The 27398-nt window shown below is 55.9% G+C and overlaps 2 protein-coding genes across 5 annotated transcripts; one reads left to right on the top strand and one right to left on the bottom strand.

Annotated features, from left to right (window-relative positions):
- The first annotated feature begins 1218 nt into the window (after nucleotides 1–1218).
- MPV17L2 (MPV17 mitochondrial inner membrane protein like 2) lies at nucleotides 1219–5131 on the top strand. 2 transcript variants are annotated; one of them, XM_073323678.1, is made up of 6 exons: nucleotides 1219–1285; nucleotides 2171–2405; nucleotides 3206–3376; nucleotides 4115–4191; nucleotides 4275–4403; nucleotides 4540–5131. In XM_073323678.1, the coding sequence occupies exons 2-6, from the start codon at nucleotides 2219–2221 to the stop codon at nucleotides 4618–4620; spliced, it is 645 nt and encodes a 214-aa protein (XP_073179779.1). In that variant the 5' UTR covers nucleotides 1219–1285; nucleotides 2171–2218; the 3' UTR covers nucleotides 4621–5131. The 2 variants fall into 2 exon arrangements, with proteins under 2 accessions (XP_073179779.1, XP_073179780.1); XM_073323679.2 differs by having other exon boundaries at nucleotides 1277–1325.
- Nucleotides 5132–5592: 461 nt separating this feature from the next.
- Nucleotides 5593–27026, bottom strand: RAB3A (RAB3A, member RAS oncogene family). 3 transcript variants are annotated; one of them, XM_073323676.2, is made up of 6 exons: nucleotides 26915–26969; nucleotides 26268–26391; nucleotides 15397–15624; nucleotides 11357–11475; nucleotides 8883–9007; nucleotides 5593–7312 (listed from the first exon to the last, which is right to left on the bottom strand). In XM_073323676.2, exons 3-6 carry the CDS (start codon nucleotides 15622–15624, stop codon nucleotides 7122–7124), a joined length of 663 nt encoding a protein of 220 aa, XP_073179777.1. In that variant the 5' UTR covers nucleotides 26268–26391; nucleotides 26915–26969; the 3' UTR covers nucleotides 5593–7121. The 3 variants fall into 3 exon arrangements, with proteins under 3 accessions (XP_073179777.1, XP_073179776.1, XP_073179778.1); XM_073323675.2 differs by lacking the exon at nucleotides 26268–26391 and having other exon boundaries at nucleotides 26915–27026; XM_073323677.2 differs by lacking the exons at nucleotides 26268–26391; nucleotides 26915–26969 and adding an exon at nucleotides 22759–22826.
- Between the last annotated feature and the right edge of the window lie 372 nt (nucleotides 27027–27398).

Genomic DNA, 27398 nt, shown 5'->3' with positions numbered 1-27398 from the left:
GGTCACAGAGCTCCTTGGGGAGCGAGGGGGGGCAGGAGCCGGGACAGGGGGGTCACAGAGCCCCTGGGGGAGCGAGGGGGGTCAGGAGCTGGGAGTGGGGGGGTCACAGAGCCCCTGGGGGAGCCGGGGGGGTCAGGAACTGGGATGGGGGGGTCACAGAGCCCCTGGGGGAGCAGAGGGGGGCAGGAGCCAGGAGGGGAGGTCACAGAGCCCCTGGGGGGGGCAGGAGCAGGGACGGGGGGGGTCACAGAGCCCCTGGGGGACCCGGGGGGTGCAGGAGCCGGGAGGGGAAGTCACAGAGCTCCTGGGGGGGGGCAGGAGCCAGGAGGGGGGGTCACAGAGCCCCTGGGGGAGCGGGGGGGGTGCAGGAGCCGGGAGGGGAGGTCACAGAGCCCCTGGGGGGGCAGGAGCCGGGAGGGGGGGTCACAGAGCCCCTGGGGGAGTGGGGGGGCCAGGAGCCGGGAGGGGGGAGCAGGAGCTGGGAGCGGGGGGCAGCACAGAGCCCCTGGGGGGGCAGGAGCCGGGAGGGGGGGTCACAGAGCCCCTGGGGGAGCGGGGGGGCCAGGAGCCGGGACGGGGGGTCACAGAGCCCCTGGGGGGGCAGGAGCCGGGAGGGGGGGTCACAGAGCCCCTGGGGGAGCGGGGGGGCCAGGAGCCGGGAGGGGGGAGCAGGAGCTGGGAGCGGGGGGCAGCACAGAGCCCCTGGGGGGGCAGGAGCCGGGAGGGGGGGTCACAGAGCCCCTGGGGGAGCGGGGGGGCCAGGAGCCGGGACGGGGGGTCACAGAGCCCCTGGGGGGGCAGGAGCCGGGAGGGGGGGTCACAGAGCCCCTGGGGGAGCGGGGAGGCCAGGAGCCGGGAGGGGGGAGCAGGAGCCGGGACGGGGGGGTCACAGAGCCCCTGGGGGGGCCAGGAGCCGGGACGGGGGGTCACAGAGCTCCTGGGGGAGCGGGGAGGCCAGGAGCCGGGAGGGGGGAGCAGGAGCCGGGACGGGGGGGTCACAGAGCCCCTGGGGGGGGCAGGAGCCGGGACGGGGGGCGGCCGAGAGCCCAGTTGCGCCGCCAGGTCCGGTACCGTCCCCGTGCTCGGCGCTGCCCGGCGGCTGCTCCGGCGCCGGTGCCACAGGCGGGAAATGGCGGGAAGCGGGGGGGCGGGGCGGGGGGGGCCGTTAGGGTTACCGGCCGCGGGCCCAGGGCACTTCCGCCTCGGCCGCCGGGCCCCGGAAGCGGAAGGCGCAGCGCCGTCACGTGACGGGGCGCGGGGCGCGGCGGGAGCCGGCAGGAGCGAGGTGCTGAGCGGAGCCGACCCAGGAGACGGGACCCTCCGGGGTCAGGGGGCGGGGGCGGGCGGGGCGTCCAGGGCCCTGAGGTGGGGCGGGGGCGGGGGGGCGTCCAGGGCCCTGAGGCGGAGGCGGGGCCGCGGGAGCCGCCCGGATCCGGCTTTGAGCGACCCGCCCCCCCCCGCGGCGCCCCCCCCCCCCCCGCGGTGCTGCCTTTTGCCCCGCGACTCCCCGCCCGGGCTGCACTCCGCACCTGGTGGAAATGGAGACGTTTCACACACCGGGGGGAGGGGCGGGGGGTACAGGACACGTGGGGGCGGCATGGGGCTGTGAGGGGAGGGGCTGTGGGGGAGGGGCACGGGACACTTGTGGCAGGAGGGGGCTGTGGGGAGAGGGGTACAGGACACTTGGGAGGGGCCATGGGGCTGTTGGGGGAGGGGCACGGGACACTTGAGGCAGGAGGGGGCCACGGGGCTGTGGGGAGAGGGGTACAGGACACTTGTGGGAGAGGCTGTGAGGGGAGGGGCTATGGGGGAGGGGCACGGGACACTTGTGGCAGGAGGGGGCCACGGGGCTGTGGGGAGAGGGGTACAGGACACTTGTGGGGGGAGGGCCTGTGGCGAGGAGGGGGAGACGCACTTCGGGCTGAAGGGGGCGTCCCAAGGCCTGTGTGGCCCTGCAGGCTGGCGCTCTGGGGTGCAGAGCGGGCGACGGGTGGGGCCCGGCAGATCAGGGGAGCCCCCCGCCCCGGGGTTCGTGTGGAGCTGGGTGCAGGGACTCGTGGTGGGCGTGTGGGGCACAGAGCTGGGGACGAGCAGGCCAGGCTGCCCAGGGCAATGGCAGCGGTTTGGCGCAGTGCCAAGCACCCCGACGTTTTGTTTCGCTTTGGCGCAGGCACAGCTGGTGCAACCTGGTTGCTGAGGGTTTGTTGCTGAGCAAAGGATGCTGGCCCGTGGCAGACAGATGTTCGTTGGCTTCTCGGGGTATTGGAAGCCTTTTTTCAGAGGCCGGTTGCTCCTGGTTACAAACACTCTGAGCTGCGGGGCTCTCCTGGCGACTGGCGACACCGTCCAGCAGACGTGGCAAATGAGGAAGGACCCGGAGCGGAAGCGGGAGCTGGGCCGCACAGGTGTGTTTGCTGTGTGCTTGTTTGACAGCCAGCTGTTGTGCCACAGGAGGGGTGGGCACATACCACTCACAGGGCTCTAGTGTCTCCCTCTGCCTCCGGAAAGGACCCACCAGCTGCCTCTGATCCATTTAAATGAAATGAGGGGCATCTTCATGCCTGGCTCTGCCCAGCCTGAGAGTTCTCCTGCTGTTTGGCCTGTATTGCCAGCAGCATTGGGTGGGAGTAGGGGGCTGGAAACAGCATGTGGGGTCTACTCTGTTATTTATTATGTGTATTGTGGTAGCGAAGGGGCTCCACTCTGCTGGGTAAAGCCGCATACACATAGCAAGTGAGAATGTCTGCCCTGAAGAGGTCACAGCCAGACAGAAAAGGAAGATGGGCACCGAGGCCCAGAGAGGATGAGGTGAGTTCCCCAGCATTGCTTAGTAGTGGTAGATCTGGGGATCATACCTACTCTCTGCCTAGTGCTTATTAGGTCAGTCTTCCTTCTGTGCGTGAACCGTGGCAGCTGTCTGTCATCTGCTGGGGCCAAACTTCCCAACAACATCCGACCCTTGGGGAACTGCTGCGGTTTTAACCATTCTGTTTTTAAGGCCATTTTTGCAGGGAGTCAAAGCAACATTCAGAATATTCTAGACTGAAATCTGCCATCATCTCCATGCGTCTCTGTGTCCTTGTGTGAGGCAGGGTACATGCACCTTTTGTAAAGGGACAGATATTCTTACAGAGCTGTGTCAATAATGCATGATGGCATTGTGCTGGGCATTTGTATTTATTAATAAGGTGGCATTTTGTTGCAGTTCGGATGTTTGCTATTGGCTGCAGCATGGGCCCGTTAGTGCATTACTGGTATCTCTGGTTAGACAGAGCATTTCCTGCAAGTGGATTAAAAGGAATTAAAATTGTCCTGAAGAAAGTCTTCATTGACCAGATAGTAGCATCTCCGGCCTTTGGAATCTGGTATTTTCTGGGTAAAACTTTTAATATCACTTTCTCATGTAAATGTTACTAATAGACTATTCAAACATGTGCCCTCTCCAACAGTCATCAGTCGGGGAGCATTGAAACCCTTCTGCACCAAGCAGGCCTGCTCCTTCCCCCTGAAGTGTTTCCCTGCCTTGGCTGGGGAGTGGGTGTAGTGCCCAGGCTCTATTCCAACATGTGCATTAAGCAGCTGCATTTGCAATGACTCAGAGAGCTCACTCTCCTCCAGCCAGTCCTGTTTTCCCGTTTGCTGGGGCATGGGGGGGTTGTACTGCCCCATGGAGCTGAGAGGGAGAACAGAGCCCTTGGGAGGCATGTTCTGTCCTGATAAACACAGAGAGCTCACAGCAGGTATGGGTTAGTGGCTGCCATACTAGATGAAAGCACGGCCACTGCCTTTTCTCCCTGCCTTACTAAGCTCCCCATATAGCTGAGCCAGCAAAGTCCCTGGCCTGCTGAGACTAAAGATCACACTCCCTGGCTCAATGACAGGTTTCAGAGTAACAGCCGTGTTAGTCTGTATTTGCAAAAAGAAAAGGAGTACTTGTGGCACCTTAGAGACTAACCAATTTATTTGAGCATGAGCTTTCGTGAGCTACAGCTCACTTCATCGGTTGCTACAACTTTCGGGATGACCACTAGGGGACAGGAACAAAGGTACACTAGTAAAGCAGGGGGCCAGGGCTGCTCGCTCACTCACCGGCAACCAATTGTGCCTTGCACAGGGATGGGGTTACTGGAGGGGCAGAGGCTGGAGGAAAGCTGGGACGAGCTCAGAGAGAAGTTCTGGGAATTTTACAAGGTAAGGCTGCTCCGAATCCCTGATAGCTTCCCTGCCCCCTCAGCCTTTTCTCCCCTTTCTTAATACTTGATTCTCTTTCCCAGGCAGACTGGTGCATCTGGCCAGCAGCTCAGGTGATTAACTTCCTGTTCCTTCCTCCCAAGTATCGGGTGATATATGTGAACGTGTTGACCTTGGGCTGGGACACATACCTTTCCTATCTCAAACACAGGGTCAGTATTACCCAGACAGGCCATTGCAGGCTGCTGTCAGCTCCCCAGCCACTAACCCCTTGTGCTGGAGCCTTTGCTGCTCCAACAAACATTTAATGAATCATGGTTCAGTCAATTTCTTCTCTTGCGTCTGTAGCACAAGCAGCCACTCGGTGCTGAGGCTGAGCTGAAGAGCAGTACTCAGCCCCACCGCACTGGGGTGAAAACTGTGGGCTGACAAGCTGTTTGCAAGGATGGCTGCTCTGTTTCCATCTGTTCCTGGGGGAGGGAGCTGGCTCCCATGCAGACCAGAAAAAATAGCTTGATCAAGTGAACAAAATGCTTCCTGGAGACAAATCACTACCGTTGTCATGTGGCTGACCTATCCTGATGGGTGTGGAAGAGAAACATGAGGGGGTCTCTCTCTGAGTTAGCATTTAACTCGCTAGCCGCAAACCCAGTGACTTTTTAAAACGAAGAATCATGTGTCAACAGGCTGCCTAATATAACTAAGTTTCTTATTCTTCCACTGACTTCTGCGGAAGTGGGGCAGGTGCTGCACATTACTGTTTTGCACCTGAAACCAAGGTGCCAGGCATCCCTAAGTGAGCCAAGATCCTTAAAATAATCCCATGACTTGGAACCAACTTAATTTATTCTCACTGTGTCTGAAAACTGTATTTTGCTAGAAACCGTGATGTACCAAAATGTCACTTAAAAAAATAATTAAATGAGACCTTAATTATGTAGCTTGTCTTTTGAAACAGTAACTGTGTCCCACAGTGGGAATTTAAAGCTCACCCGTTGGGAAGGGGGGTGGGGAGGCTACTCACTTAAAACTAGAACCATGGGATTGGTGAATGTTAATTAAGAAACCAGATATTTGGTCTTCCTTGCAGCCAGGTTGAGTGTCTGAAAACACTGATCTAAGCTTGGCCTCAGCAAGGCAATCAGACGCCTCAGGCTTGAGAAGGGACCCTGGATCAGTCAGATCCAGCTTTGTAGGAAGAGCCCCCAGTCCAGGCTTAAGGAGTAGATGGGGTCCCTTCCCGCCACAGACTAGAGTGGGCTAGTCCCCGTTAGGCCTCGCAGAGCAAGGACGTTCCAGGACAGGTGAACTAGTGCAGTGGTATGGTGCTCGGGCACCTCTGCTCTAGGACTAGCTCCTGACCCTCACCCCATGGGGCTGCGGAAAATGAGCCTGAAGGACTTGTGATTAGCATTGATTTATTTCTTCACACCAGCTCTTGGATACAGTGATCTTTAGGAAATTTTACTTTGACACTTTTGACATTTTTACAGTAAACATCACAAAAACAGGAGGCTGGATGTGCGTACCTGCGAAATAGAGAGAGTTCGCCAAGAAAAATAAATAGAGGGAAGCAACGCACCAGGTTTGGGCATTGATAGAATTCGATCTACTGCTTCACAGTCTCTACAATAACACATTACTATAGTAACAGACAAGGAACAGCGAGGCCTGTAGCAAACTAGCACCCTTCAGCTGCTAGTGCGACATCCTGGGGCAGGTGGGGTGTCAACCCCACCCCCAGCATGGAATGGGGCAGCAGTTCGGTGGCTTGTTTCTTTGCTTGAGGCAAACCATCAAAGTTTTTCCTCTAGCATGAGGTTTCCATTGGTCATCCACCACCGGGCTGGGGCTAGTTTGGTACAGGAGTGCCTTGGCCCTTACTCAGCTTTGTTTTTAAATAATAGATTTAAAAGTGATATTCACAAGCAGGTTCATACCACACTGATAAAATAAATACATCTGCACAATCACAGCACAGCATGTCACACCATGGTCACTCACTACTTCTATTTACAGGAAGGTTGTTTTTATGTACAAGGAGGAAGACAGCAGGAGCATAAATTAGCATCTATTTATACAATAGTCAGGAACTAGCCATCCTTGGTGGGGGAGAACAGAGCAGCAGAGGAATGAAAGTCAAGCGGCTCTTCAGCCAGTCAGCGTTATCGGCCAAGGCCTCTGTGCTAGCAAGGAGAAGTTAAGGGGAGGTGTAAAGACAGGGCTGGAACACATCTCTATGAAGAACAAACCACCTGCACTAATGCCTTACTGGGATCTAGACGCACCGTTTAGGAAGTGATTGAATTGTCAAGGTTAAAATCCACATCTGCCCCGATGCAACCCCAGTGTGTCACCCCCTCAGCAGCACTACAGCGAAGGGAGCAGGTCTCTGGTTCCATGGGGCAGGGCTGTTTGTTCAGGACCAGGTGGACTCTAGTCCTTTAAGCTGCTGTCCCCTGAGCAGGGCTCCTCCCACCACCCAGCAGCAGGGATCCAGCTGGGAAGGAAGGAAGGAAGTAAGGAACACATTGGCCAAGCTGAGTCAGCTGGTTAATGCAGGATTCTGCAATTAACCCCTCCCCCCCTTCCAGCAAGATAGACAATTATCTATAAACAAGGGGGCACAATCAGGAAATAGTTAAAAGCAAACAACAAAAAAGTTTCTCCTACCATCCCAGGTTGGAAAACTGGAGGGCACGGGGAGGGCAGGGTGACGCCCCACAGAACCTGCAGACTCTGAGAGGGTGGCCAGAGCCCTTTCAAATCCTGCCAGGTGAGAGTGGACAGACAACTCCTCGCTATGGGCCATCCCACCAGACCTCGTGATTGGGGTGTTCAAGTGGGAGCACAACTGAGCGTAACTAGGGCACTGGTTACTTGGAGGGGTGATGTGGCCTACGCGGGCAGAGGGGGCCGTCCTGCAGTCTCTAACAGGCACAGTCCTGGTGGGGGGGTGCTTGCTGGTCAGTCAGCTGCGGCCCTTGTTTCGCACCAGTCACTGCTGGGTCTGCCGTGTCTAGGGACTCGGACATCTTCTCGCAGATAATGTCGACGAGCCGCTCGAATGTCTGCTTGACGTTGATATTGTCCTTTGCGCTGGCTTCGAAGAACTCAAAACCTGCCCAAAGAGAGATGGGAGAGTGTGAGACTGGCAGCCGGGAGGGACTTGGGGCAAGGCAGGGCCTTTGCTCACCAACAGGGGCCCCTGCAATGCACCTTACCAAACGATTCCTAAGCCCTGGGAAGTATTTTTAGCTGGGATAATTAAAGACCCTGGAAATTAATCTGTCCCAGGTAATTACTTTTACATGGCCCCAAATGTTCATGGAAAATAACAAGGCAACCTCAGCAGCAGGCAGGGGCTGCATAGGCAGCGTCAGCAGCCGGGGACCATCGCTCTGGCCAGCGAAGTCACCCCCCGGCTCTGTTAAATGGCCCGGGATGTTCAGCTCAGACTCCTGCTCCCCATCACAGGAGCTGCTGATTCAAGCTAACTAGGTCAGTCAGGGGAAGGCATTTTTACAAGCTTTGCATCTCTGACGGCAAGAGCCGAGATCCGGGGCTGGGATTCCACCAGCTTAGAACCAAGTATCAGTGCTCAGCATCCCTAGAGCTGAGTGTTTTCTGTGCAGCCAGGTGAGACCCACATGCAAGGGACCCCACCTTACAAAGCCCAGCAAATACCCACGCCTCTTTGATCAGCAGTTGGGTCTTGACTGACCGTTTAAAGATGTGGGGTGGGGGTAACTTAACATTGATTGCCCAAGTCCCGTCCAGGTAGGTGACAGAGTCCATGGCCGGGGCCACTCAGGCTCCTGCTGGCTATAGACAGTTCTCGTCATGTGCATGATAAATATGGAAAGTCTCTGAATTTTTAAGGGTTTTACAGCTCCTCCTCTGGGCTGTTAAATTTTAATGGCACACTTTGCAGGGAAAAGGGTTTAGTTATAAATCCATAAACTCGCCCCACGTTCTAAACTGGGTTCAACCTGCTGTTCAATCCACCCAGGCCGACTGGTTTTCCAACCACTTTACAGCAGTAAACGCAGGGTTTATACGGTTGTGATAATAACAGATTATAATAGAAACAGTTGTCGAAAACACTGGCGCTGGCTCGGCAATTACAGTTTTGTTAGAAGACAAGCCATGCTGCTACTTAATGACAGGATTATGGCAAGTGCAATGAGTCAATTAAATTACTCTACAGGAAAGAAACAGACACACAGGTCCCCTCTCAGGGTTACAGCCCCTGTGCCTGCCACACAACCGCACCGCCTCCACACGCGCGTGTGCACTCGCACAGACAGGTCCCCTTGCAGGGTTACAGCTCTGTGCAGCACCCCCCATCTTCCCCACACCTGTCAGGCCCCTAAAAGATGCTGCCCAGGCCTGCAGGGCACCGTTACGGCTATCTCTCAGCACAAGGACGTCTAGATGCCTTTTGGGGCAGCAAATGCTGGTGCTCAACTGACCAAAGAACCTTCCCATGCCCAGGACTTACCCACGGTGCTTCTGACCTGCTCTTGTGCAAGGCAGCGCAAAGCCCCAACAGCTCGGCAATGCCTGGAACCCTCTCAGATGCTCACATAAGACTGAATCCTGAAAGGGCCCGAGCGGCGCCAACCGGAACCTTGCAGGGTCGGCACGTTACCTAGGCTGGGGCTCAGTGCACAGCACCCAGCACTTACCCAGGTGCTCCGCCAGCTGGCGCCCTCTCTCCGCCGCCACAACTCGCTCATCCTCCATGTCGCACTTGTTACCCACCAGTAGCACCTGTGCATTATCCCAGGAATAGGTCTTGATCTGGGTTGACCTTAAAGCCGCAATAGGGGAACAAATAATCACAATATTCAGACAGCAGGGCTGTGGGCAGCTGGTTATAGACAAAGGCCCAGATTGTCAAAGGTGCTGTGCTCAGCGTTGCAATGCCTAACTTGATTTAGGAGCCTTTAGCTCATTTTCAAAAGTGATTCACACATTAGGAGCCAAAATCCCATTGACAGGTAATGCAATTTAGGCTCCTAAATCAGTTAGGCATTGCAGTGCTGAGCATAGCAACACATCAATACTTTTAAAGACTCTGGGCCAAAAGTCCCAGATCCCAGCCAGAGACTGAAGCCAGGTTCTCTGGGTCAGTGGCAAGAGGCCTTCACCCCCCAGCCTCTTAGCAGAGAAGTTTCGCCTTCACCCCATTTCAATCAAGCCATCAAAGCCAGACTGCCAGAGGGCATGTCAGAGATCCACCACAGCTGCAGCCACAGAGTGTGAAGAAACCAGCAAAGCAGGAAGAGACCTAAAGAGAGAGCTAATGGGAAGAGAAACCAGTAGCAAGATGCATTGGTGGTCAGTGCACAGAGAACAGGGGAGCAGAGGAAGTGGGGAGAGGGGGACAGCAGAGATGGAAAAGCTCAACCCCAGTGCTGGGGCAGGGGCCAGATGAGCAGCCTGGACACCCCATGGCTAGCACAGAATAGACAGCAACAGAGCAAGCTGGGCTCCCCTCCTCCCACAAACCACTCTGCGACTTGCCTGCCCCCAGCCCTAGCGTGCCCAGCTGGGGTGTCCAGGGCTTCAGCTTCTCTGCAGAGACTGCCATGAGGGGCATGCCTGGGGGGCTGCGTGCGAGTGTGCTGAAAACACGCCACCTGTTCTCTGAACCAAGTGCCAGGAAAGGATTTCGGTCACTGCCCATCCGGGAACCAGCCTCCTAGGGGGAGAGCTCTGGACGCCGTCACCAACAGCCAGAGCCAGGCAGCCTACCACCAGCAGCGCGAGATGCACGGAACGGGCTGGCAGGGCCCAGCACAGGCTCAGTTAAAGGCCAGGAACTCTGCATGTACGTGGGACTCTCCAGCTACACAGCAGGTCTGGGCAACATCGGGGAGGGGAGGGCACTAGGGTGAATTTCTGAGAGATTCCCAGTGATCCAGGGCTGAAAGCAGAGCCTGGGGAAGTGGGAACCAGGCCACGCTAGACTGACAGGACCCTCTCTGAACGCACTCGGGGGCTGTTTCGGTCTTGCATTGGGGAGGTAGTGGGCGGCCCAAACAGCCAGCCAGGCTCAGTGCCAACGGGACACGTTCCAGCCCGGATTCCAGCTCTCGCACTTGGAGCCTGGACTAGTTCCACGGACATGGCCCGTCAGTGGCTGCTTGGGGCACCTTGGCACCTGGCTCAGGGCAGCTCTCCCAGCCTGCTGCAGAAGTGTTCCTGGGGGCTCTGAACTCATCTCGCTGCTGTGGGCTGGGGGAGGAGGCGGCTCCTGGCCCAGAATTTCTGCAAGGGCTGCACTTCGTTTGGCTCAGGTGCAGAGACAGCCCACGCGGGCGGGTTATTAGCCAGGCTGCTGACAGCACAGTACTCAAGGCTGGGGACCACCCTGTGGGGGGAGCCATGCTGGCTGCATTACAAGCAGCCCCTGTCCCCTCAAACCTGGGCAGAGGCCAGGAATCGCAGTGCACAGAGGAGGGAGAAGCTCCAGGCAGCAAACCTTGCCCTGTCTCTGGGCGACAAGAGCTGGGGGCATCGCAGGCCAGGCCAGCTCCACCCCGCAGAGATGTATTTACCCAGATGTAGGAAACACCCACTTCAAATGGGGTGGGGGCCGCAGCGGAAAAGCAGCCAGCAGCAGCTGTGCAGAGTCCAAGCTGCAGCCCTAGGAGGAGGCAGGGGGTGCAGGCGCCAAATGTGCGTGTGGGGGGAGTTTCCTTAGCAGAGGAAGACTGTAAGTGGGGGAACATCTTGGCAAGCTTCGAGAAGACAGCAGCCCCTTAGGAGCACGGCTCTGCAGCGGAGCAGGCCCTAGAGGGCACCTGGTGACCAGCTGGCGGCAGAGAGAGTCACACGCAGGGAGTGCTCCCAGCGGGACCACAGTCCGTGGGCATGCAGACATGGCCTGGGGGAGGGGTCCCGGCTACACAGTCCAGTTCGGGACTGGGGCTGGGCAGAAGCGCAGTTAGACATCTGCTGAGTGGCCTGGTTGCCGGGTCCCAGCATGGCTAAAGTGACGGCAGTGAGAAGCTGGCTCTGCACGATGGAGAGGCTCCCTCCCCCTCTCCCCCATCCTCACTGGCTCTGCTAACGAGACGCTGGCCCCGTCTTGGCACTGGCCAAGGCTCAGTGTTGCTTTCCCTTCCCGGTGCCCTCAGAGCCACCCGCTCACCAGTCCTGCACAGCGTTGAAGGACTCCTCGTTGGTGATGTCGTACATCAGGATGAAGCCCATGGCCCCCCGGTAGTAGGCGGTGGTGATGGTCCGGTACCTCTCCTGGCCCGCGGTGTCCTGGGGAGACCAGAGCAGGGTCACTTGGGAGCAGCAGGAAGCATGTGGGAACTCACCCTAACTTCTGTGCACCCCCCGCCCGGGCCCCGGAGCTCCAGCACTGCGAGACGGGAGGAGACGGATCCTGCCTCTGAGATTTAAAGAAGGAAAATCCAATGTTTAGCCAAGTCTCTGGAACTTTCTCCCAGGGCTGCTGACCCCCACCCAGAATGATCTAGGGCACGGGGCCAAGCCAGTGCGCCCCCCTTCCCCATTCGGCGTCTCCTGGGCTGGGAGAGTGCGGGACACGGCAGAGCGCCTCTCCCACACATCCCCTCCCAAGCCTGGCAGTGAGATCACACCCAAGCAACCCTGCGTGTGCCATGGGGGTGGGGAGGGGGACGGGGCCTCCAGGGAGCCCTGCCAAGGAGCAGGGGGAAGAGGAACCGCGACTCCCTGTCTCTGGGGTTTCCCAGGACAGCTGGGAGGCTCAGCCAGGCCTGCAGTGGAGCTGCCTGCGATTCACCATGGCAACCTGTCCCCGTGCCAAAGGGAGCCTTGGTCCCACACTGTGCGCCCAGCTCCAGGGACAGGCTGTGGTTTGCCGCCTCTTGCGGGCAGCTCTCGCACCCAGAGCTGGTGGGCCCAGGCCCTCCCTTCCCAGCCCTGCATGCGGCTGCACCAAGGGCAGGGCTGGGGCCCGGTCAGTGTCAGAGCGATGCCTGCAGACACCTCCTCCATGGCCCCACGGACCCCCACCGACCCTGCCCCAGGCCTCCAGCCACTGCTGATGCATCCCAGACACGTGTGCTTCGGGACGCCACAGCTCCCCCCGCATGCACACGCCTCTTGCCAAAGTGCCCCGCCCCTGCATGCACATGCTTTCGGCTCCTGCACTCCCTCCAGCCACTGCGGCGAGCAGAGCGGGGTGCAGCCGGCGCAGTGGCTCCGACCTGCAGGAGTCTGGCTCAGGGCCAAAGCGGCGTGCTCAGTTTGGGAAGAAGCCGGCCGGCCCCGGGCCCAGGAAAGAAGCCCGGGGTCTGAGCAGGGCTGCGAGCCACAGCACCCACCCTAGACATTTGGCCAGACCCTGCCCTGGGGATCCATGTGGAGGGTGCCCTGCCCCAGACCTCCCCGCAGGGACAGGCAGAGGTGGGGAAGCACCTCACAGTCTGGCTTTGGCCCCCTGGTTCCTGGCAGCAGGAGTCCCGAGTGGCCCTACCTGGGCATTTTTTGCCTCCTAGCAAGATCTGACCCAGAGCTCCCACAAGTGCTGGTAGGGGCGGGGGTGGAGGGCAGGATCCAGGGAGTTTAGTCATCGCTCCGCTCCGTTATTTGGGACCCACAAGCCCCAGGAGCTTGGCAGAAGCCCCTGCTTATTTGCCTGGACAGTTCAACCCAGTGCTCCGGAGCAGTGCAGGGCCTGGAAACCCCCGTGGCTGTCGGCCTGCGGAACAGGTGCTGCAGGGCAGGCCATGGAGAGGAGAAATCCACCCCGAGCACTGAGGGCAGTAGAAGCAAGATGTTTACCAGCCGGTAAAGCGACACCCGTGGGCAGCTCCAAGCACTTCAGACAATCACCAGCCCCGACTCCTCGGTGGGGGTGGGAAAGATTCCTGCCCATTTCACAGATGGGGAAACAGAGTCAGAGAGGCCACATGAGCCAAGTGAGTGGCAGGGCTGGGAACAGAACCAGGGACTCCTGGGTAAGTCCCTACTCTAACTACTAGGTAACTAACTGTATAACAAAACCACCCCAGTGGCTGGCCGACTGCAGCGCTACTGTGCCAAGTAACTTGCCATCCCCACCCAGGGGTCTCTCGGGTTGGAGGAGCTCCCCGTCCCCAGTGGGCAACCCTGGACCAGCTGAAGCACATGAGGCAGAGACGGGGACTGGCAGACCTGCCATGGCATCGCTGCTCAGGAGAGGAGAGGTGTGTTAATGGAACCCGTCTCTCTCCAGGGCTGGGTTTCAAGCAGATGAAGGGGGAGACTTTGGGGTGGATTCGCTAAGAGTCTCAGCCTGGCCAAGAGACCGGTTCCCGATTTCCGCTCTGATCCCACTGGAATCGCCATGTCTCTGGTTTTATATTTGAATTATTTTATGATTCTTCCAATCAAAGAATTTCCAAATTCTCTGCAGATCTACCCTTTCCCTTTGGGCCACCCCTGGCTGCAGGGCATGCTGGGAGGCACTGACAGCAGATGCCAGCTGCCTTGCCAGGATCATGTCAATGCCGAGGAGCAGGACCCAAGCAGGGCTCAGCTGCAGAGCGGCCAATAGGGGCTGGGACTGTCCTGTCTCAGGGAGGCCTGTAGGGAGAGGCAGGCCCAGGCACTCCCGACACACCAGCTTCTCATTCGCCTGCCGTTGAATGGGAAGGGGGAGCCCTTCGTTTCAGATGAGCCTGTGGGAGTGGGGTGCCTGGCGATTAGCCACATGTCTGCGTGAACAGCCCAGCTCACCGAGTTTGCAAAGAGCAGCCTGAAGCAAGGCTGGAGAAGCCCCTCCCTACGCACCCTGACAGAGGACAGACGGACCAGAGGAGCCCAGGGAAGAAAACAGGAAGCCACAAAATTTACAGGGCAAAGCCCAGCAGGCAGGGGCAGGAACACCCCCCGCGTGCCCCAATGTTCAGACAGCCGCCCTGAAGCGGTTCAGTGTCAGACAGGGGCTCCCCTCCCAGCAAGGGACCGTTCTGCTGCCTTCAATGCTACCGGGGGAGCTGAACGCAGCCCCAGCAAAGAACCCCGAACTCGGCTCTCCTGAAAATTAACCCCCACTCTGCACTCCCAGGCAGTGGCTTCATTAGGCTGGGAACTGGCACGTGTGCCCAAGAGACCCCTCCCCGCTCTCCAAGAGTCACCAGGCTCATCGCTTCTCTGGTTCCACCACCCAGAGCCTTTCATCGCTGCGGCAGGCAGCTCAGAGCCACGAAGCTGCATTTACATCCCACGGGAACGAGGGCAAAGCCACCGCAGCTAAATCTGTCACTCCGGCTACTCCCTCATCTCTGCTGCTGAGACTGTTCTGGGCGCTTCTGTGTTGACGCTTTGTGCCCAGGGAGGCAGGGAGCCTGTCAGCACATGGCGCTGCGGAGCGTGAGGCCACCTCTGAGCGTTCTGGAGCCAAGGCCTTGGGCTAATGGCTCCTTCCAGAGGCTGTGTGTGTGTGAGAGTGGGGGGGTGGAGGGGGCCAAGGTGAATCAAGGTGGAGCTGACAGCCTGGGTGCAGAGCAAGGGGCAGCCCAGGCTTGCTCTGCAGCGGCTCGGTGGAGGAGCTGGGAAAGGCCATGCTGTAGAGCTGGGCTTTAGAACAGCCCTGAGCCTACGCGGGGTGCTCAGGTTCTAGGAGACAGCATGGCCACAGCCACCACCCGTCCAAGCCTCTTCTCACTGCCGCTGTCCCACGCGGACCACAGTCCCAGGGTGTACACAGCACACCAGGACCCCTCTTCTGAGGGCCACTCTGCCAGGCCGCCGCGGGGCTAGCAGCAGATGCAGGATGCTCACACTTCGTGGAAGTGGTTAGTTAGCAACCTGTGTCCTGGGGGGAAAGAGCGTAAAAGAAACCAGAACCGGCATCACCCATGTGATGTCCGACCTTCGGAAAACACTCCGGGCTGGTTATCACTTCGTGAACATCTCCCCCAGCAAGCACCGATCCCATGGTGCCCACTGACGGCCTGGGGAGAACACACCAGGCACACCATGCAGCAGCCAAGGCCGGAGGGCCAGTCTAAGCCACAGGGAAGTTGAGGGTGGCTGAACAGGACTCCCCGGACTGAGGCCTGGCTAGGACTCTGGGTTATCACCCCAGCCCTGGAGCAGCTGGCTGGGCCAGGGAGGTTTCAGTGCACATCTCCTGTGACATACAGCAGCACAGAGCCCCCCTCACTGCATCCCACAACCCCCAGCACCTGCTGCGACCACAGCCCCTACCCAGATCTGCAGCTTGATGCGCTTGTCGTTCCTGTAGATGGTTTTGACTTTGAAGTCGATGCCCACGGTGCTGACGAAGGCGGGAGTGAAGGAGTCATCAGCGTACCGGAACAGGAATGAGGTCTTCCCCACGCTGCTGTTCCCGATGATCAGGATCTTGAACATGTAGTCGAAGTTCTGATCCGAGGATTCCTTCTGGCCATAGCGGGAGTCGGTAGCGGAAGCCATCTGCAAAGGGAAGCATACGGCAGAGCTGGGCTGGGGGCGTACGTGCTTCCTGGGGGATTCAGGCATGCTCGGCCCCATGGAGTCACCAGGGTGGCTGCTCCCCGCTCAGACCCAGAGAGACCCCACCACCAGCTTCTGGGAGGTCAGAGCGAGGCCACGTCATGCAGTATCGCAGCCCATCACCCCTCTGGGTGCAGTAACATGGGCGGGCACCGTGAAGCACCAGAAATGGCACCCAGATATGCCCACCCTTTCTGCCCTGCAATGGGGAGGGGGGAGGCTCATGGGGGTGCCCTTCCGGTGGGTCATATCTGGTGTCATTCGCAACGGAGTACTGCAGCGTCCAGCACCCTGGAACGAAGGTACAAGGTTTCTCAGCGAGGGCGGAGTGACCAGAGAGCTGGGAACAGAATCCAGGTCTACGCATACCCAGAACGGATTGGTCAGATTTTAAACATGCTCCTCTCTGCCATGCTGTTTTAGGATAACCCTGAGACCGCAGCCCTGCCTGAGCCTGGGCCCTGCCCCATGTTTCCCCACTGGCAGCTGGGGGTGATCACAGCACATGCCACCCACCAATGCGGCTGATGCAGGAAGTTGGACCCGGCAGAGGACACCAGCCCCAAGCCAGCTGGGCTCTCTGATCCAGCCTCTCCCAGACCTAGCTATTCTACAGGATCTCCCTGCCCTGTTCACAAGCCGGAAGCCACGAGGCCCAGCAGACCACAGGCCCGGGCTTTCTGTCCCGGCACATACCCGGGGTACGTTACACCCGGAAGTCAACAAGGGGGAAGAGGCCCATTCCACCCAACCCATCACCCAGCCAGCACAAAGCTGCTCCTACAGCCTGCTCCCCAGGGCAGCACCCAGAGCAAGGCTGTATGACTCCAGGCACAGCTCCCCTCATCCCGCCCTGGAGAGCCCCATCACGGCCTAAAGCCTTCCTGCTACCCACCTCGAGTCTCTGCATCTTCATTCCGTCCCTCTGGCCTTGCCCTCAGCAAAGCGCCCCATCGAACCCCGTGGGCTGCTGCTGCTTGGCCAAACTAGGCAGAGTTCCTTCCCGATCCCCTCAGAGCTCAGCCCCTCCAGCCCCCCAGGCAATGCCCCTGCTCTCCCCAGACCTTCCTGCACTTTGTCTGCAAAGGGCCGGTACGAGGGGCCTAGACAATACTGCGTTTCCCCCTCGCCCCTTTGACTTGGCCAAAGGCTCAGGCTGCCCTTGCTGTGATCCTTGCAGCCCCTGCCAGGGCTCATGAGAGGTGCCGTGTGGGGACAGTCCTGAAGACTGATGCCCTTTGATTACCCAGTGACATGGGCAGCTGGTGTCCGCTATTCCCCGCACCCCCAACCCTGCTAAGGGGAGTTCGAGCCCCACAGCCCATTCAGGCCGGGGCCCTTGGGGGGATGGGCAGCACGGGGGCCAGTCCGTTCCAGGTGTGGCAGCAGTTCTGTGCCAGTGGAAACAGGACCGAGCCCCACAGAGCCGTCAGGGATCCAGACCCATGATGACGTTTCTGAAGCCTGTTGCTGGCAAGCGATGGATATTCAGGGTCTGAACAGCTGCTGGAGACACAGCAAGCAGCATCTGCGAGTGGAGAATGCCAGGTCCGTAGCACTGGGCACAGCCTCTGGGTGTGGAAAGAGGCGACTCTGCTCCCCAGGTTCAGTGGGGCAGGAAAGAGACCATTGGGAAAATGGAAGGTGTGACAGACAGGCCCCCAAACAGCAGCCCTTTGCATGGAGCCCCTGTGGCTCACACTGGAGGTGGGACGGCTCTCTGCAGCCCCCATAGCTGCGCTCCGAGTCCTAGATGGAGCAGGAGCCCAGCTCGCAGGAGCCTTACGGCTACCAGCCTGGGGAAGCCACACGCGTGTGGCCAGTTCCTCCCTGGAACGCTGCTCTCAGCCGTGCCTGCACAAGGGCCTCTGCTTCCTCTGCTCATCACCACCTTTGTCTCCCTCCTTCCCAGCTGCTGGAGTGAACTGGAGCAAGGCACCAGCCAACACTCAGCATGCGCCTCAAGTCCTGCTTCCTCCCCAGCGTGGAGGGGCTAACCCAGGGCAAGCTCTAGTCCAGACTCCTCGGCTGAGAGTCCACCCAGCTTCAGCACAAAGCAAACTCAGGTCTCTGCCACAAACTCCTCAACTGCTAATGTAGCTGTGAACTACCCCAGCACATGCGTCAACCAAAACAAGGACCCCTCGGGGCTTCTAACGGAAATGGCCCCCCCAAGGATCTGTACGGGGACCAACAATGTTCAACATATTCATAAATGATCTGGAAAAGGGAGGGAACAGTGAGCTGGCACAATTTGCAGACAATATAAAATTACTCAAGATCGTTAAGTCCAAAGCTGACTGCGAAGAGTTACAGAGGGATCTCACAGACCTGGTGGCTGGGCAACAAAATGGCACCTTGAGACTCAGTCTAAGTGCAAAGTCATGCACATTGGAAAACATGATCCCAACTGTACATACAAAACGATAGGGTCTAAATGAGCTGTCACCACTCAAGGAAGAGAACTTGGCATCATCCTGGCTAGTTCTCTGAAAACATCCGCTCAATCTGAAAAATCAGCCAAAAAAGCAAACAGAATGGTAGGAACCATTAGGAAAGGGATAGATCATAAAACAGAAAACATCACAAGGCCACTTATAAATCCATGGCACGCCCACACCTTGAACAGTGCGTGCAGTTCTGGTCACCCCATCTCAAAAAAATATATGAGAATGGGAAGAGGTACAGAGAAGGGCAAGAAAAACTGCTAGGGATGGAACAGCTTCCATGGGCGATTAAAAAGACGGGGACCGTCCAGCTTGGAAAAGAGACGCCTGAGGGGGGAACATGATTGAAGCAAAGAAAACAGGACTGGTGTGGAGAAAGTGAATACGGAAGCGTTATTTATCTGTTCCCGTCACACACAAGCTAGGGGGTCATGTGTTGAAAACAAACAAACAGACGTACCGCTTCACACGGCACACCGTCAAGCCATGGAACCACCCATGGTCATGGCCCGGAACGTTGTGAAGGCCAAAAGTAGAACTGGACTAGAGAGTTAGATACTTTCATGGAGGACAGGCCCATCAATGGCTGTTAGCCAGGACTGTCAGGGATGCAACCCCACGCTCCAGGTACCCCTCAACCTCCAACTGCCAGAAGCACCTGGTACTGGCCACCGTGAGAGACGGATATTGGGTTAGATGGACCATTGGTCTAACATCAGCATCGCTATTCCTAGACCAGTGGTGCCCAAAGACACAGAGACCGTCCCTGCCCAAGACAGGCACATGGCGGGAGAAAGGGAATACAATCCCCATTTTGCAGGTTGGCAACTGTGCCCAGAGGGGTTATGGGCAGGATTATCAGTGGCCAACTCTCCTGGGTTTTCAATGGGAACTGGGTGCCTGAACTCTCTCAGCTGCCTGTGACAGCCCTACCCCAGTGACACTGGACCTCTGGGGCAGAGCAAGGAACCAAGCCCAGATCTCAAGACTCTGTCTAGAGCCTTCCCCACAAGGCTACGCGAATGTGGAGAGGCATGTGGCTGAAGGAGCAGGGTGAGAGCGCCCTGGACAACCCAGAGCAAAATTCCTGAGAACTAAGGGCAGGTCTGTGCCTCTAGATTTTCCAGGGACATAGCAGGGCAGACAGCACCAGCAAACACTGTTGCTCTGGGAGGTCCCAAGAGCTTTGAATGCAATAGATCCAGGAGGTCTGTATTTACTAGGTCCTGAGACAAACTCCTTCCCCCCAGAAATTAATGCTCCCTGTGAAGTAACAGTCCAAGTGCACCATGGTGTTTTTCCCATTATATAAGCTTCCTCAAAAGAAACCCTTGAAGCGAACAGCTTGCATGAATAGATAAGGTTCCAATTTCCTTCTTGAGGCAGCCAGCCAGTGCGGGCCTTTGATCCATGCAGCTGTGATGTTCCTGCACTCGGTCTGAACCACTACAAAGCCAGGCCTCCACTACTGGGTCTAACGTGCATCCCACCGGCCTGGGTGCTGGCAGCAGCCAAAACCATGCAAACAAAGTAAGATGTTTTAACATAAGAACGGCCACACTGGGTCAGACCAATTGTCCATGTAGCCCAGTGTCCTCTAACAGTGGTTGGGACAAGACAGGTCAGAGGGAATGAGTGGAAGAGGGCAATTAACCAAGTGATCCATCCCGTCACCCAGTCCCAGTGTCTGGCAGTCAGAGGTTTAGGGATACCCGGAGCATGGGTTTGCGCCTTGACCATCTTGGCTAATAGCCCCCCGATGGACCTATCCTCCAGGAACTGAGCTAGTCATCTAGAGATTTGCTTTGTTTTACAACAAGCAGCATGAAAAACACTAGTGAAGTCAGTACAAACTAAAATTTCATACTGAAAATGACTTGCTTATACTGCTCTATATCCCATGCACTGAAATGTAAGTACAATATTTATATTCCAATTGTTCTATTTTATAACGATATGGTAAAAATGAGAAAGTCAGCCACTGTTCAGTAACAGTGGGCTGTGAGACTTTTGTATTTCCATGTCTGATTTTGTAAGCAAGTCGTTTTTAAAGTGAGGTGACACTTGGGGTACGCAAGACAAATCAGACCCCTGAAAGGGGTACAGTTGTTTGGAAAGGTTGAGAGCCACTGCTCCACACCATTCAGGACTTTACAGACCTCTATCATATTCCCCCTTAGTCGTCTCTTTCCTAGACTGACGAGCCTGTCTTTTTACTCGCTCCTTATAGGGAAGCTGTTCCCTCCCCCTGATCATTTTTGTTGCCCTTCCCTGTACCTTTTCCCTTATAAACCCAACTGTGCCTCCTACACACCCCCTTTTCTAAAGTCATACCAGCCCCAATATTAGTGGGTTAGGGTTAGAGCCAAGGTAGAATTTCCCCCCCAGTTTACCTGAATTGGATAAGCAGCTCCCAAATTATGACATCCTAAAAACAAAGGCATTCACTGAAGCTCATCAAGTCTATTATTGTGCCACTTTGTAACAAAAGGAGCGGATTCTCCAAGCTGAGATCTACCCCCAGGTCTGAGATGACTCGGTTGTGATCAAACATGAAGAGCTGTTAAACATTTTTTAACACGGGCACTCTTGTGAATCATCAGCCCCAACAAGCACTGCGCAGCACAACTTGTCAGCGAGAGACCAAAGGCAACATTGTCAAAAGGGCCCAAGTGGCTTAGGAGCCTAGGCCCTATTTTCAAGTGACTTAGGCACTTGGAGCCTAAATTCCATTCGCTTCCAATGAGACTTAAACTCTCAAGGGACTAAATAACTTTCAGAAATAGGACTTAGGTGCTTCTGAAAACATTACCCCAAAGCTCTCGTTGAAAAGCCACCAAGGGTAGGTCTGCCCTGCAGCTGGCAGTGCGATGGCAGCACGGGTCCGCACGACCATGCCAGCTTGAATCTAGCAAGCGCAGCTGGCTACAACAGCCATGACAATGCAGCGGCAGGACTTCGGCACGACCTGTGCAATGCACGCTGGGGACACGCTTGCATTAGCTGGCCCACACTGAAGCTCGGGCTGCCATTTCTTCACTGCTATTTTCAGCCATGCTTGCTAAGTTAACGTTAGCACAGGTACGCCAGCGTGTGCTGCATCACACCTCACAGAATCATAGAATATCAGGGTTGGAAGGGACCTCAGGAGGTCATCTAGTCCCACCCCCTGCTCAAAGCAGGACCAATCCCCAATTAAATCATCCCAGCCAGGGCTTTGTCAAGCCTGACCTTAAAAACTTCTAAGGAAGGAGATTCTACCACCTCCCTAGGTAACGCATTCCAGTGTTTCACCACCCTCCTAGTGAAAACGTTTTTCCTAATATCCAACCTAAACCTCCCCCACTGCAACTTGAGACCATTACTCCTTGTCCTGTCCTCTTCTACCACTGAGAATAGTCTAGAACCATCCTCTCTGGAACCACCTCTCAGGTAGTTGAAAGCAGCTATCAAATCCCCCCTCATTCTTCTCTTCTGCAGACTAAACAATCCCAGTTCCCTCAGCCTCTCCTCATAAGTCATGTGTTCCAGACCCCTAATCATTTTTGTTGCCCTTCGCTGGACTCTCTCCAATTTATCCACATCCTTCTTGAAGTGTGGGGCCCAAAACTGGACACAGTACTCCAGATGAGGCCTCACCAATGTCGAATAGAGGGGAACGATCACATCCCTCGATCTGCTCGCTATGCCCCTACTTATACATCCCAAAATGCCATTGGCCTTCTTGGCAACAAGGGCACACTGCTGACTCATATCCAGCTTCTCGTCCACTGTCACCCCCTAGGTCCTTTTCCGCAGAACTGCTGCCTAGCCATTCGGTCCCTAGTCTGTAGCGGTGCATTGGGTTTTTCCGTCCTAAGTGCAGGACTCTGCACTTATCCTTATTGAACCTCATCAGATTTCTTTTGGCCCAATCCTCCAATTTGTCTAGGTCCTTCTGTATCCTATCCCTGCCCTCCAGCGTATCTACCACTCCTCCCAGTTGAGCTTCTCACACTCAGGCCTGGGCTACGCTTTAAATGTAGGCTGACATGGCTACAGCACTCCTGGGTGCGCACTTTTCACCAGGCTCTGCAGACCTTACCCCTCTGCATCTACGCTCTGCGGCTATGGGCCACAGCTACGTGGCTGCCGCCCCCCAGTGCAGACGTGGTCTCACTCTCTCTTTTTCCTGCAGAGCCAAACTGCAAAGCTTAACTCGACTCTCCAGGGGTTGTCGTTTGCAATAGCACCTACCACAACAGGACCCAACCTGGCTGTGGCCTTGAGGGACTATTGCAATGTAAATGTCACAGAATCATAGAATCTCAGGGTGGGAAGGGACCTCAGGAGGTATCTAGTCCAACCCCCTGCTCAAAGCGGGACGAATCCCCAATTTTTGCCCCAGATCCCTAAATGGCCCCCTCAAGGATTGAACTCATAATCCTGAGTTTAGCAGGCCAATGCTCAAACCACTGAGCTATCCCTCCCCCCAAAACACCACAACAGAGAGGACAAAAAGCCCTGCAATACAAAAGTGAAGCAGAGAGGCCATTTGTAAATTCAGACATTAAGAATTGGTGGTCGCCACGGCTAAGCTTCAAACATGTGATCGCCAGACCCCAGTGGGAGGACAAGAGACAGTTACCTTCACTGGAGTAATCGCTCTCCTGGGCTGAACAGCTCCCGCCCTGCTGCCCAGCCCTAGGCCCCTGTGCTCCCCACACACACTCAGGACCCCTGCTCCTCTCACCGTAGCAGATCTGTGGAGGACTGGGAGGAGAGAACAGATGATCAAGATTGGCTGTTTTGCTAAAATAATTTACTGGGAATGATTCTGGGGAAGTCCTGGGCCCATTTTCAACAGAGGGAGACACTAGATGTCTGCAGTAGATTCCAAGGCCAGAAGGGCCTAGGAGGGTGCTGTTCCCCTCTGCTGTGAGCTTCTTAAGAGGGAGAACCTGCAGCAAGCCTTAACAGGCTGATTGGAGACCCCCACGTCTCAGAAGGTTCACCAGGGACCACCCCTTGACCCCTCTGTAACCCTTAGTAGCTTTTTTGGGGGGGAAAGGGGAAGAAGATAACCATAAACTTTGCAACTTGGAGCAGAGTACGAACGGATACAGGAGCATCTTCCTGAATCTGCAGACAGACCTTTCCATTGCCTCTGCTGCTGCAGGAAAGAGTTCTTTTCAGCAACAGCATGAAATTAGTTTCAAGTATTTAGTCTCAGCACCTCAGGGAAACTCAAGAACCATGTCAACTTCAAGTTGGGCGCTCCAGTCATCTGCAGTAGGGAAGGCACAAAACAAGATGGCTGTGGGAAGCAGCACAAACCTCCTCTCCTTGCCATAGGCAGGAGGTTCTTCAGACAGGCAGATCCTTCTCCCTTCCAGCAGCTTGACATTTATCAGATCCCTACCACCCAGAGCTGAGAAAGAGCCCTGAGCATGGTCCAGGGGCAGCTCATTGGTAAGAATCCCAGAGCCAGGGAGGGAATGGGGGTTGGCTACTGCTTCACACCAGGGAGTTGCCCACATAACCTGCAGACGCCCACCTTCTCAGATTTGCAGGCTGGCCCCGGCTAATCGCTTCAAATCTCCGGTGACGTTTCCGAGCCCTGTTTATAAAGCACAGAGACTAGATTCGGCTTGATCTGAGTTGTACCAGGGTGCACAGTAGCATGAGCTTTTAGCTCCAAGATTTAAGTACGTGGGATATTGCTTGCACCGGGTATGCTGTCTCCCTTTACCGCCAATTGAAGCTGGCAAGGTGGGTGAGCTGCATCTTCCCTGTTCTAAGGTCACCCTTTGCAAAGGAGAAACAGAGACTCCCGAGCCACAAAGTACTTTTTTCTCTTTCTGTGAAATAATATCGGGAAATGCGACCTTATAACCTCATTCATAGTCACTACTGTGCAGACTCCTACTCTGAGTCTCTAATCGCACTTCCTGAAAAATTGTTGTACCTTTGTTTTAGTCTCTGATCACTTAATATTCAAGCAATAAGGTGACAGGCAGAGTACACGAGGCAAGCGTGTACGCAAGGCGGTGTACGCACGATGCACAAGGCAAAAGGTTGAACAACTTCAGTTTTGAGTGCAAAACTCACCCAGAAATACATGGCCACTTTCTGCTTCCCTTTATCAAACTGAATTTACAAACAGCCAGGAGGAGGAGAGTTTTTGTTTTACAAGTGCTGTCCCCAGTCCAAAGGCACCTCAAATAAGGAGCACTCGGACGTACTGGACAGTACAGTTATGGTCATGCCATTACATGCCGTCAGGAAGCTTTAACGGTGCACCGAGCCGAACGCCATTTCCTAATAAGCTGCACAATTCAGAGTTTGGGGGGAAAAAAAAATCAAGAGAATTTTCAGCCTCTGAGAAATCAGCCCTGCTCCATTTCTCTAAAGCCAAACAGAAGAAAACCTCCGAACACGTGTATGAATAAGTATGTATCCGATTAATAAGTATGCATCCACAGTATGCATCCGATGAAGTGAGCTGTAGCTCACGAAAGCTTATGCTCAAATAAATTGGTTAGTCTCTAAGGTGCCACAAGTCCTCCTTTTCTTTTTGCGAATACAGACTAACACGGCTGTTACTCTGAAACCATGAATAAATCCTGTTTACATGGCTAATCTGCCAGCAATCCAGATCCAATGGGAACTATACAATCCAGCAAGTCACTTAGGCCATTTTAACAATATGCAATTTAACTCAAATAATGGGTCTCAACATAATATTAGTCATTTGGCCCTTGTGGACCAAGTTCATATTTAGAGAAACATTTTATTGCTACATTAAGCCAGCCACTTAGTGAGCTAACTCCTCCAGTGCATTTTAATTACAGTACTCTTAATACCTACAGGCAGCTTTCCTGTATACTGTCTCCAAGCATCTGCATTGAACGAGGAACACACACCTCCTCTGACAGGCACATGGAGACCCCAGCAATGAGCTAGCGCTCCAGCAAAAGGGAGGGCGATTCCCCACTAGCCCTGCTGCCCCACGACTTAGTGTTTGCCACCCAAGTAAAGGCATCTCTCTTCTGCCAACGCTCAACTAAGACACATGACCCAAGCCGCACCGTAAGGGACATAAGAGAAGGGACCGTGCAGATCAGGCTGGTGGTGGGCTCCATTTCTGCAATGCCTTTGGACAGGGCAGCCCAGTCCTGGCCTGGCCGAGCCCTCTATTTTTCATGAGTCTATGGCAAGATTCTTCGTAACCTCACAGCGTCCTGGTGTAAAGTAACGGACACTAGTGACCCTGCGCTAATGAGCAAAGCTTGGTGTGGAGGCAGATTTGGGTTGGTAAAGTCAGATAATTACACTGACCTAGGCAAGGCATGTTGTGAGGAAGAGGGTAACAATGAAGCGGGGCTGTACCTAGGACCTGGGCAATGAGTGTCTTTCATTAGCTAGGGCTTTTCTGAGGGAGGGAGCAGTTTTACTCTGTAGAGAGGAGTGTAGAGATAGCAGGACTGAAAAGGGTTCGTGGTATGTCTGCACCAAAAGCTTCTGCCCTAGCAATGGGCGCTCTTCTCCTGTGTTCTTCTGGAAATTTCATCCTTTAATATCACCCAAGAAACACAAAACACCCATCATTGTAGGCAGATCATCTCAGTCACTGGTTTGCCTTCACCATGCAAATGTCACTGAGTGCACAGATGCCAAGGCAAACAATCACTCAGGCCCCCACATCCATTTTGCTCTCTGTTTTAAGAGCAGCATTAGGCACATGTGAAGTTAGTTATAACACCCATCAAAAGGAGAGCAAAGCAGTAACCTTATACACCACCGCATGGTACAGCAGGAACCAACTAAGCTGCATGCTTGGTTGGATGTGTTAATAAATGATCGTCACTCAGAGACCAAGGGGTTGAGTGGATGCAGATGGCTTCAAGCTATTCAGTTGTCTGTACCATTCAGCCCTCAGAGTCCCCGCCCTGCTATCAATCATTCATATTAAAACATCCTTAACCAGCTCAGTGTTCTTTTATTTAACAGGCTTTCTCTGGATTGCATCAGTGAGCACCCCCCCGCCCCAACACTGGCAGAAAAGGCTGCATGCACAGCAAACATCACGTCTATGTTATTCTTGAGGCCCAGCCAAATCTTCTGACCTGGCACCAACCAAGAGAAATGTCTCACCTGGGGCCGAGAGAGAGAAATATTCAGTGACCCTGTTTGGTCCCCTGAACCTCCATGTTTCCCCACGTTACCAGCCGAGAAATCACATTTGCAGAGCCTGGCAAATCACTGGAACGGATTCAGCCTTCGGTCCAAAAACGACCCTTCAATATGTTTTATACAAATCCCTAAAATGCCCCATCACCCCCACTCCAGGTAGGAGGCCAAGGAGCTCCCGTGCACCCCAGCTCCCCTCAATCCCCCCCGCCAGACAGGCAGCGTAGGTGGAAAAGGGGGGGGAGCGGAAGCTCGTTTGCTCTCCCCCCCAGGCCGGATAGAGACGGACATGGATGCAGAACGCTGACCCATGCACCCCCCACCCCCGCCAGCAGGTCTGTGTGCATGCATCACCCAGCGGGGTTTGTGCACACCGCCTCCCATTGCTCTGCCATGCGAGGGGCGCCCCCCAAGCACACAGCCCCCCTCCCTCCATCCTTCAGCAGGAACCGAGCCCCCTGCTTGCCCCCCCCTCCCGTGCAGCCACGAGCCCCGCCCGCTGCATCATCATCCCCCCGGGTGTCAAATGAAGGTTATCGCCCTGCACGCGGGAGGCCGGGCGGGGCTGCCAAGGGGGCCGGGGGGGCGGCCGGGGGGGGGCGCGCGCTCACCTCCAGATCGCGCTCCCCAGCCTTCTCTTGCACCAAATGCAGCAGCACCGCGCGCGGCCCCGGCAATTGCAGAGCCCGGCTGACGTCGCCAGCATTCCGAAGGGGCGGGGACCGGTATGCAGATGAGAATATGACGTCAGGAGGCCGGAGACGATCCATTCTGAGCTATTCCCTCAGGCTCCGGAGGAGGCGGGCTTCTACCCAATCTTGCGCGATGATAGGCTCGCGCTAATGATTGACAGCATGAAAGCACCACCCATTCGACGCTTTCGTGAGCTTTTGAGTGACAGCCTCGAGCTCGAGCCTCCTTTAGGGCGGCCAGCTGGCCTGGTCCCTCAGGGGTGGCATAGCCCCCTCAAGGCAGTGGCTGTTAGTGGCACGTGACGTGCCACCCCTCCACACCGTAGGGCAGTGGTACGAGCCAACACTACCAAGATATATGCCACCCCCACAGGAAACAGTGGTATGAACTGGATCTCCGCCT

The sequence above is a fragment of the Lepidochelys kempii genome, chromosome 25, assembly GCF_965140285.1.
Source record: "Lepidochelys kempii isolate rLepKem1 chromosome 25, rLepKem1.hap1, whole genome shotgun sequence".
In the NCBI taxonomy this organism is placed as follows: domain Eukaryota; kingdom Metazoa; phylum Chordata; order Testudines; family Cheloniidae; genus Lepidochelys; species Lepidochelys kempii.
Note: the sequence above shows the minus strand (reverse complement) of the source record. Positions and strands in the feature narration are given on the sequence as shown.

Bases quoted from the DNA above. Each gene is read 5' to 3' on its own strand.
- RAB3A (XM_073323675.2), bottom strand. From the start codon at position 15,624: ATGGCTTCCGCTACCGACTCCCGCTATGGCCAGAAGGAATCCTCGGAT. The intron at 9,008-11,356 runs GTGAGCGGGTGG...TGCGGCTTTAAG, and splicing joins TTCAACGCTGTGCAGGACTG to GTCAACCCAGATCAAGACCT. The intron at 7,313-8,882 runs GTAAGTGCTGGG...CTCTTTGGGCAG, and splicing joins CCAGCTGGCGGAGCACCTGG to GTTTTGAGTTCTTCGAAGCC.
- MPV17L2 (XM_073323678.1), top strand. From the start codon at position 2,219: ATGCTGGCCCGTGGCAGACAGATGTTCGTTGGCTTCTCGGGGTATTGG. The intron at 2,406-3,205 runs GTGTGTTTGCTG...ATTTTGTTGCAG, and splicing joins GCGGGAGCTGGGCCGCACAG to TTCGGATGTTTGCTATTGGC. The intron at 4,192-4,274 runs GTAAGGCTGCTC...TCTCTTTCCCAG, and splicing joins AGTTCTGGGAATTTTACAAG to GCAGACTGGTGCATCTGGCC.